Source organism: Triticum dicoccoides, chromosome 2B (assembly GCF_002162155.2).
Source record: "Triticum dicoccoides isolate Atlit2015 ecotype Zavitan chromosome 2B, WEW_v2.0, whole genome shotgun sequence".
Classification (NCBI taxonomy): Eukaryota; Viridiplantae; Streptophyta; class Magnoliopsida; order Poales; family Poaceae; genus Triticum; species Triticum dicoccoides.
This window is the reverse complement of record NC_041383.1, coordinates 95,551,754-95,561,952: the sequence shown is the minus strand read 5'-3', so window position 1 is coordinate 95,561,952 and position 10,199 is coordinate 95,551,754. Positions and strand designations below refer to the sequence as shown.

The 10,199-nt window shown below is 41.5% G+C and overlaps 1 protein-coding gene across 9 annotated transcripts; it reads right to left on the bottom strand.

The window, feature by feature from the left end:
* Window positions 1-2,207: 2,207 nt before the first annotated feature.
* Window positions 2,208-7,318, bottom strand: LOC119362335. 9 transcript variants are annotated; one of them, XR_005173348.1, is made up of 10 exons: window positions 6,932-7,318; window positions 6,623-6,855; window positions 6,226-6,357; window positions 5,676-6,000; window positions 5,170-5,298; window positions 4,782-4,938; window positions 3,126-3,771; window positions 2,998-3,048; window positions 2,831-2,890; window positions 2,208-2,737 (listed from the first exon to the last, which is right to left on the bottom strand). XR_005173348.1 is itself a non-coding variant. In XM_037627542.1 (4 exons), exons 1-4 carry the CDS (start codon window positions 3,676-3,678, stop codon window positions 2,674-2,676), a joined length of 393 nt encoding a protein of 130 aa, XP_037483439.1. In that variant the 5' UTR covers window positions 3,679-5,159; the 3' UTR covers window positions 2,208-2,673. The 9 variants fall into 9 exon arrangements, 1 of the variants encoding a protein (XP_037483439.1); XR_005173351.1 differs by having other exon boundaries at window positions 3,126-4,938; window positions 6,514-6,855; XR_005173354.1 differs by having other exon boundaries at window positions 2,831-2,893; window positions 2,968-3,048; window positions 3,126-4,938.
* Window positions 7,319-10,199: the final 2,881 nt, after the last annotated feature.

Here is a 10,199-nt window from a genome sequence, read left to right as displayed (position 1 = left end):
CTTTTGCTCAATGGCGTTACTACTAGAAGGGTAACTTCTCTTTCTAGATTTGCTTCTTCTTCTTTTTTATGTGATGGGAGGATCTATGCACTCTGCATCGTCTCATCTCCTTCCCCATCTATGTCAGTTCATGCTTTTGTTTGTTTGATCATGCATGCTTAATTTCTTGATTTCTTCAGGATGCCGATGCGTGTAAACCGTTGGGCGTTGGCTACTTGGTTTCACTGGCCCCATCTGAGGCCGGCTATTAGATTCACATATCATCAGACAACATATACTGAGAAAAGAGCCTGGGACATTTGTAAGTGGGTTGAAAGTCAATAATGATTATCTTTGTTTTCACCATGAAATAGGACTGAAAATGCACACTATGATTTCTTATTGAATACAGATTAATTCTTTCAGAAGCACGTCTAATGCGAGCTGTATCGAAATGTATGGATGGCATACATACTGACTTTTCTTCTAATGTCTATACTTTTTCCACATGAAGATTCATTTCAGGTCATGTTCCTTTGAACACTACTTGTAATTGGTGAAAGCTGGACAATGATGAAGACCATAAGTGTTACCCAATATATAAATTATGAAGCAGGTATACTTACACATTTTTTATACTATAATAATATGCCTTTGAATGCCCCTGGATGAATTACTTATAGCTGTTGGTTAACATTTGAAGTACGAGCTTCACTTCCTTTCAGTCTTATATTCATTATACAATACAGAGACTACATGTAAATTTTCTTGCATCTGTTTGTATTTCAGATTATTTTCATATTTTTTATTCAGGTTATGCACTGCTATAGTACTATTATTTTACCTTTTTAAAGGAATATGACAACTCATGTACATCGTGCAATTGGGTAGTTTTTGCACATTTTTTTCAATGATTAGTGCAGCCATAGGTTTCATAGAAATGCACATATGATAAGTAACCGAGTACAGGCTGAATTTAGCACACTATAATCTCCAACAGAAAAATCGTGCCCTTCAACTACAGCCTTGCAGCTATGTTATAGTATCCCTTTGAAACATACATGTTATTTGCTAAGCTGGAAAACATGAGATTTTAGGCACAATTCTTAATTTTCCTTCAGATTTTGTTGATATATTCTAGCTAATATTTATCTCACATTCTTTCAGTATTTTCAAGGAAGTGCTACTAGCGTGGTCGTAAGTCCTGTAGGTGTAGGGCTATAACCTTGGTTCTAACAAAAAGGGTCTATCTCGGAGTTTGCAATTGACCCACCACAGACAGTGAAGCAATTGATTTTTAATAAAATATTTTTTAGTAAAGAAAATATTTTGTGCTTTCACACCTCTTTTATGTCTGAACATTTGAGAATTAATCTTGATCTTTCTATTGTGTTTTTCTGTCCAGTGCTGCCATTGCCCGCAGAATCTTCTTATTTGCAAACTTTGAAGGCGTGTACTGTTGACTGAAATGTTATTATATTGCTGGCATCCTTCCTTTGTTACACAACAATACAAGAAATTTATTGGGGACATTTGGATTTTTCTTCCTTTTGGTCCCATTTGTAATTATATTTCCTTATTTGTTCCCATTGCAATGTAGTATTGATATGATGGAATGGCCAATTGGAATTTGTTAGTTTTGTTTGATGATGTTGCATTCAAGCGAATTTTATGTTACTTGGGGCTCTTTTTCTGCGGATACATGTACTAAAGTGAATCAACACTCACGGCCAAAATTGACACATCCAATGAACTATAATATCCAGCAGCAACGCACAGTGCACCATCAGCCGTCCACATCACCAATTGTGCCACATTGTCATCCACTAAAAATATTTTGTAGCACATGCACACCTCAATTTATAACTGTTCCATCTCCAATGATCCGGTGTACATGCATACCTTTTGTTCACACACAATTACCACTGAAAATAATGGCTTTTCATTTAGGTCATTTCATTCATAGAAAATTTATCCAAAATCAATCTTTAAAATCCCGCAGCAACGCGCGGGGAAATCATCTAGTTTCCCAAAACGGGTAGGACACGGGCAAGCACATGAATCTCTTTATACTTTTACAATTCTTTTGCAGGAAAACACATCCGGATGGTGAAAGAAACCGCAACATGTTTTGTAGACCAAACTGCCCTGTATTTTGTAGGCACAAACTCCATGGTCTTATAGCATGATGTATACACAGGAAAATTAATATAATGGTAGATTGCACGTGAAACTGAACCACCAAATTTAGAGTCGTTAAACATTGTGCCTGATCCAGTATTCTGAAGACATAAACAGTTAAGACTTTATCAGGTCTGCCATATACATAAATCCTTTGGTAGCAGCACTTGTAAGCCCGATCAGACACAAAAAATGGATCAAAAATCAAAGAGAGTATCAAAAGGCTGGATAGGTTGCACAACAACAGCTAGTTGACTGTCTAAGAAACAGTTGCCAACAAATACTTGATCAAACAACACTCGTCTGAAGCAGAAACAGTGTGATCCCCCAGTGTTGGCACCAAAAATTATACATGTTCCGCCTTGTCATTGCATACCACATCAAGTAAAATGAAGCACAAATTGAATCTCAGACAGTAACTTAGACAATTCAGTACCGGATTTCATGCATTTAAACAGACAGTGATGTGATCCGTCTTTACGTACCATATATCTACCAAAAGAGAGCACAAATTCAGACATGTACCACATCTACATAAACAGCAAGGCACTCGATGCTGCGGAGCTCGATTGGACGCCTACAAATATGAAACAGTGAACCATACATAATACATATAGTTAGTGGTTATTAAAACAGGCAAACAATTACAGCCTTGCACAACAGAACAGACCTGCAACACCTTTTCATGCTTGCGTGTTCCAAATAGAATCTTGCGCGTGTTGCACTCGAGCTGCTTCTCAGGACGTTTCAAAATCAATTGGTCAGATGGAAAGTCAAACATTGTATAGGCCTACGATATTTGCTTACCAAAGTATATGTAGCATCGCGTGATCATACCTCCCATGTCTGCTGTGGAGGGGTATATTGTCCAGATTTTGTCTGTATAGCCTGTCAAGGTAAAGGCAAGTGAGCATTGTGAATGAAAAATTGGAATAAACTAATGTATATACGTCAAACAGTGTCACCTCTAGAAGAATGCAGATGTCCTTAACATCTGATATATCTTTGGACTCACCTGCCCTGTTTTTATCCTTCTTAATTTGCTTGATTAAAGTGTCTAGTTTGTCCTTCAAGTTGCAAAAATTATGTCATTACTGAAACTACACATGCATCCCAAAATCCAAATATCCATGTGAAATTAGAGACTAGCAACAGACTGTTTTTTAGTTTATTATATTTCTCACAAGACAAAGTCTGCCATGCTGATGGTGTTTTTGTAATCAATATCCCATCATTCCTTATGATGTTTATACTACTTGATGCTAAGACCTATTTCCATTGAGCATTAGATAATGCCATATTGCACCCCGTGAGGTAGAGTGACATTTTATCAAGAACGATCAAGCATGAAAGCATTAATGGTAAACAAAAAAATTCATAAAAAGATGGTATTCCTTCAGGGGAGAGTGGTAAGACGGGTTTTTTTAATATGCAAGTAATAGACATGCAAAAACTGACCACTCTACAGCAAAACTTTATAGGAAATGAGATTTAAGGCTGGTTTAATCTTGCCTTCATAAACTGATCACTCAGAGGCGGAAATCTGAAAAAGCTCACCGCCAACTGCTACTGCCGGATTGTCGCTTGCTTCAACCAGCATGTACAACATGACTGTAAATGATTAAATGATAACTGTTTCAACTTTGGTTTTTGAAGGCGATTATTAGAGTGGAACCAGAAACAAGTTTCATGTTTTGATGACTGGACAGACTAAATATTGTTAACATTTTTCACTTATGTTAGTCCTGGTCTTTCTTGTGTATTCTTATTCAGTATAGTCCGAACAAAAGAAAAGACAAGTCTTTATCAATATTAGTTGGTCCTCTTTCCAATATCATTATATAATCATTCCTTTCCTCTGCTTGTTAGAGGCCATTACACAACCAACCAGTCCTACATGACATGCTAAGTCTTTCAAAAATAAACAAAGAACAAAAAGCAATTTAGATCTTTTGTTATCTCATTTCTGTGATAAATTCATAAGGAAGTTCTTAGGCCTAACCGCCTAAATGCCCACTGGAAATCTTTATAAGCCAAATTAAATGAAAGGAAAATATTAGGACCCCCATAGTTTGTCGTGCCTGAAACTTTATGAAAAATAATAATAAAACTTCCACTTTCCATGTTTATAGAAATTTTAGTTTAAGAACTACATTCTCATTTCTTCACACTTGCCCATAAATTTCCAGTGAAGAATAACGATACGGGAGTGGATACAATGGGAGAAGGTTTATCAGTCTTTGTTTTAAGCAAACAATATGATAGTAAGAAAGGACATCACAATTTTAATGCACTAAAATAAAAAATGAATAAAATCTATAAACATACATATAACCCTACATACCGGTAAGGAAGAGCATTTACATTAACAGAAGAAGCCTCAAGGATAAAATACATAATTAATTTGGAAAGGCATAAACCCTTGCTCTTTATAATGATAACTCTGGAATGTATACCAAGTTACCAACAGATATTCGATATTGATTATGCCTTAGCATCTATTCAGATCTAAACTTATACATTATTCCATGAAAAGGGTTATGATCTGCTCTGAGTGGATAGAAATCAGCAAGGTATTTTGTGGAAGCAACAATTTAGTGTAGTTGGAAGTACTGATTTACCTTGCTCTTTAGTTCAGCTAGGTTGATATATGGCAATAGGAATCAAATAAGTTGTGTGTCTAGCATGCATGAGTAGTCAACTTTTTCTGGGACACTAAACAAACTGGACTTGTAGTAGTAAACTTTTCTCACCACCGAGGATCAATGCGAGCTTATACTGAAATGTCAATTAGAAACAAATGCATCACCAGAAAGATATAAACATATGGTTGAATAATATAGAACAACAAAGAAATTTGCTGCTAGGACTGAGCCGGCCTAATGTTGGCTGTTGCTACACCTTGCTGCCATTCATACAATTTCAGCGCAAGTATTAAGCAGCCAAGCACACACCTAACACATTAGCAAAGCAAGCAGAAAGGTACAGACAAAAGAACAGAGAGGCTACCTACAGGCTGCAGCAGTTGGAGCATGGAGGCGGCTGTCGGCAGCATGAGTTTTCACAATATCAGAGCAGGGCCGAGAAGATCCTCGTCCACCTCGACATCAGTAAATGCAATGACTAAACTTGAGAGTACTGTAATGAAGACCAATTAGAAATGATAAGCTATATCGAGAAAAAATGTGAAGGTCTACAAGGTGAAGCAAATCACGTCTGAATACAAATCCTCCCAGAGTTCTTATAAAGGATGGAGAAGCTACCACAGCTTCCTGATGTACTAATAATCATGCAACACAAATAAACAATACAGAAAAAACCCTTTTACATGAACCATACAGAACAGTGATGCCCTGCCAAATATGGATTTTAACTGGCCGAATGTGGTGGCATATAGATAACTTGAAAGGTGTTGCAACGGTTTTGCCTTGATTTGGGAGAAAAACATATGCCTGGGATGGGACAGTGAGGAAAGAATGGAGTAGCAGAGACGAGAGAAACGGAGGAGTTGTTACCTGTCAAGAAGGGGTAGGCCTGCGTTTCCCCTCACCGATAGATGGTACTCAGGCCACCACCAGCACGCTGTCGAGGCCACTGTCCTCGATCTTGACCAATGGATGTGCCACCCACCATTGCAAACTCGTGGACATGCTTCTCCTTAGCAATGAGAAATAGGGAGCCAGAGCACGATACCAATGATGGCTGTCAGTTGAGTGGTAAGCAAGGAAGGAACTGAACCGGCAGGGAATCGGTCATCTGCTGCTGCAAGGAAACGACACTGGTCGGGAGCAGGCCATGGAGGCCGAGCCGGTCCCTCCCGGCCATCGAGAACGCCATTCCCTGCAGAAGTAGCACAACCCGGGTGTGTCAGGCCACCGCCGCAAAACCCTCTGCAAAAGGAATAACGAGTAGGTGCAATAAAAGACTTGTACGCACTAATGTGTACCTAATTAACCACTACATGGCACTTACAAATTTGTGCAAATGTCATAATGCCCCATCATAAAAAGAACATAAATCATGCATGCGTCCACAATTTCAAACGAAGCTTAACTGCCATAGTACCTAAAAAAGCTTCAATATCATTGAAACAACACCTTCCATCAATTGAATTGCCCAAAGGTGAAAGCCATTCAAAATAAAGAGAAGTCTGAATCGACCAAATCATCGCAATAAGCCAGTTCACTTGGGACATACCTGCAGTTTCAGAAAACAATGAAGCAGCCAAATATAAATAACAAATCTCAAGTTACTAAAACACCCAGTTTCACATGATAATCCAGTGAATATAGGTACACATATAGTACAAATAAACTGAAGAAGATATCTCAGAAAGGAATGAGCTCACCAGACCTGGGGCAGCAATGTGGCAAATAGACAATTCATCACTTGTAGGAATGAAACTGATGCAGAAAAATATGAATCGTGGTAGAGAGCAGGTTCAAAAGGTGCACGAGTTCACCTGGGCAAGGCGGAGCTTTGTCGAAGCAAAACAAGGCAGTGGCCCGCCCAGATTTGTTCAAATCAATGTGTCTGAGAGAGAAATAGGTCGCGAGTGCAAAAATTCATGTGCGCTTCTCTAGTTGGCCCGCCCAACCATTGGCCCGTAGCTCCGCCACTGCCCTGGGACTGAGACATTTAGTTTGGCGGCCATGGAGGAAAATCCCTAGGTGAGCAGGGTAGCCTTGCTCGACGCTACGAAGAAAAAGCCCCAAATCAGCTCACTCGATTTTCTAAAAAGAAGAATCGAAATAGAACGAAGAACACTAACCTGCGGTGCCCACTCCTCCGGCGACCGCGGCGCGAACCTGCGGAGGCGAGCACACACTGGCAGGCTGTTGGTGTCGCACACCCCGTTTGGCCCGCCCGGGGTCACAGCGCCGGCGGCGCCCTCCATCTCTGGTTGCTTCCTTCACATCGCCGTCGGGTAGATGGCGGCGGTGGCTCGTGCTCCTCCTAGCCGCGTCTGCTCCACCTGCGGCGCCGCTGGCGCCGGCGGACTACGGGCGCATCTGGGTCAGACGGGGACAGAGAGGGGAGTGAAGGCCGTGAGCGGGGAGAAGAAGATGAGCGAGGAAGGAGACGGCAGAGGCAGGCGGACACGGACGGCGCCATCGGTGAGAGGGGCGGACCGAGTGCGAGAGGACGCGGGGACTGTCAGGACCCAAGCCAAGAGTTTACTGACGAAGCGATGCAGCGACAAGAAGTTCAGATAAAAGACGGTCCAGATGAACACCAGAAGATATCGACGGCTCAGATTTCATCCTCGCCGTCACTTCCCGTTACTGTTACATTTGTCGACACCGTTAAGATTTGTAACAGTAGCTGTTAGCGCGTTGGGTGTGAGCTGTCCGGTGGCTTAAAAGGCACGCGAAGGGGAGGAGAAGACTAAGAGAGGACTAAGAAGAATATTAGCATATGCTGTAGTGGTTAGAACCCTAGCTAGTGAACCAAGTCGGGGTCTCTGATCTCGCACAATTCCTCTAGTTTTCTGTGATATTCAAGAAATCGTGATGATCGAGTTCCGCTGGTTAATTTGATCCTCAGAAAGGTATCAGAGCGCCAGTCCTCGGCGGCGAGTCAACGGCGGCGAATCAGGCTGTGGAGAGCAGGAGGTTGGGTTCTCTCGTAAAATCCCTCCCGTCCCTCCCAGTTTGCGGCGGTGGCGGCGTCAGGTGGCGGCGACACGGCGGCGGTGAAGTTCGGGCGCAGACCTCCGAGTCCGATTCGGTTGCTGAGAGATCTTCTCTCGGTGGTGAAATTCCGGGATCTGACGGAATCCGTGCGTCAAGAGGAAGTTCTGTGAAGCGAGTCTAGCGGATCAGTCCTCAGTCGCAGATGGCAGACACAAGAGCCAAGGTCCAGATCACGGTGGATAGAGTGCAGAAAGAGGTGGCCGATTTGAGGGCCAAGGTAGAAGGTTTACAAGAGCTTAAACAAGAGGTGTCAAAACTCCGGTCTGAGATGGTAACTATGCCAAAGGTAGAGGCCAAACTGTCTGAAATGAACGAAGGAATTCAACAAACATTGCAGTTGATTTTGCAGAAGATGAGCATATCAACGCAGAAAACAGAGCCAGTTTCTTCAGATCTGAAAGCAAAGGAAAATCAGACAGCTGCTAGTGGTCATATACCAGTGTCAATGCAGAACAATGGACAGAAAGACACCGATACTGTGATGAGAAATTTAGAACAAGAGTTCAGAGGCCAAGAGCAAGTTCCAGTCACAAAAGCAGCCGGTCAATCCACTAGATTACCAGCATCACAGTTAGTAACTGAAAGCACAAGAGTTAGTGCTGTCTCACAAAAAGAAATTTTAGTTATAGGACAATCCAGAGGTGTTCTTACAAGTGTCAGTGCAACTGTATAGCCTCATACACTGGGGTTTTCAGGAAACAGTGGGTATTTTGCTCCTATTAGTGCTCCTCTGTTCTCTCCACCGCACACATACAACCCCATCACAGGCCAATACATCAATACATCGACCACAACTCAAGGGGTCTCTCCTGTATACCAGGCAGTGGGAAGTCTCTATGATATGCAGAGAAATCAACATTCCACTCAATTAGGAGGTCCATCATACTTTGCAGAAGTAGTTCTAAAAGGGCCAAGGTTGGAAATTCCCCTTTTTAATGGAGAAGACCCTATTGGATGGCTCATAGCCTATGAGAAATTCTTTGAGATGTCTGGTACTCCATATGAGCAGCGGGTGAATTTGGCTACTGGGCACTTACAAGGTAGAGCTTCTAACTGGCCGAAAAACATTTGTGTGCCATGGCAAATGGTTACTTGGTAACAGTTCTGTCAGATGATTGCTGACAGATTCTCAGAGGCAAGTGTTCATGAAGCAATAGAATTACTGAAGAATATTCAGCAAACCAACACTGTCACCCAGTACATTGACAATTTTGAACAATGTGTTGCACTTGTAAAAAGGGATCATCCCTGTCTCCAAGAAAATTTTCTTTTGAGCTGTTTCATTGGAGGTTTAAGGAGTGACATAAAACATGAGGTCTGTGGACAAAAACCTACTCGGATTATAGAAGCTTATCGGTATGCAAAAGTATATGAAAAGGCTGCAACTGCTAGGAAGGTTCAGGGTGTTCCCACTTACAAATCTAGGAATTATTCTTCTTCCTACAGAAATCAATCAGCACCATTACAAGTGCAAGTACCTTCCCCAGAAAAGCCTACTGTTCCTTTTCCAAAGGAGGCCAGAGCTTGCTGGTACTGCAGGGAACCATGGACAAGACAGCACAAGTGTAAAATAGGAAAAACATTACACATTCTGCAAGAACTGGATGAAGATGAGGACAGTGATAATGCAGAAGAAGGGGTAGGTACAGATCTGACTTACCACACTGCTCCTAATACTCCTGATAAGGAAAAGAGCAGCAATCCTGTAGAGAAACCAGCACAGGCCATGCATATTTCAGTACATGCTGCAGAAGGCACTCCTGGACTAAACACATTCTCTTTGATTGTGGAGATTGCAGGGAAGAAAGCTACAGCTTTGTTTGACAGTGGATCTTCACACACATTTATCAGCAAAGACTTTGTAGTAAAGAGTAATTGCTATCAACAACCAATCCAGCCAAGAATAGTTACTGTTGCTGGTGGAGGGAAACTCATGTCACTGTCCAAAGTACCAACAAGGAATTTTAAAATTCAAGGGCACACTTTCTGTAGCAGTTTTAAAGTACTGGAGTTACAATCTTATGACATCATATTAGGAGCAGACTGGATTTACCAGTACAGCCCTATTTGTCTAGATTTAGTAGAAAGACTGTTTGTGGTTACAAAACAAGGACAACCAGTAACTCTATATGACCATTCAATACCAGAAAAACACTGTGTGTTGTCAGCAGCTAGAATGGAAAAGTTACTACAGAAAGGTGTCATGGGATATATTCTGCAAATCAATGAAATACAAACTGAGAACAACAAAAATCCTGCACCTCCTCCAGTGGCACTCCAACCTCTACTGGAAGCATATGCAGACATATTTGCAGAATTTACTTCACTCCCTCCAAAAAGATC

Excerpts from the sequence above, each read along its gene's own strand:
- LOC119362335 (XM_037627542.1), bottom strand. Across the intron at positions 2,894-2,967 it reads GCGATGCTACATATACTTTG|CAGCTCGAGTGCAACACGCG; the intron begins GTAAGCAAATAT and ends CGTCCTGAGAAG. Across the intron at positions 2,738-2,830 it reads AGCATGAAAAGGTGTTGCAG|GCGTCCAATCGAGCTCCGCA; the intron begins GTCTGTTCTGTT and ends TCATATTTGTAG.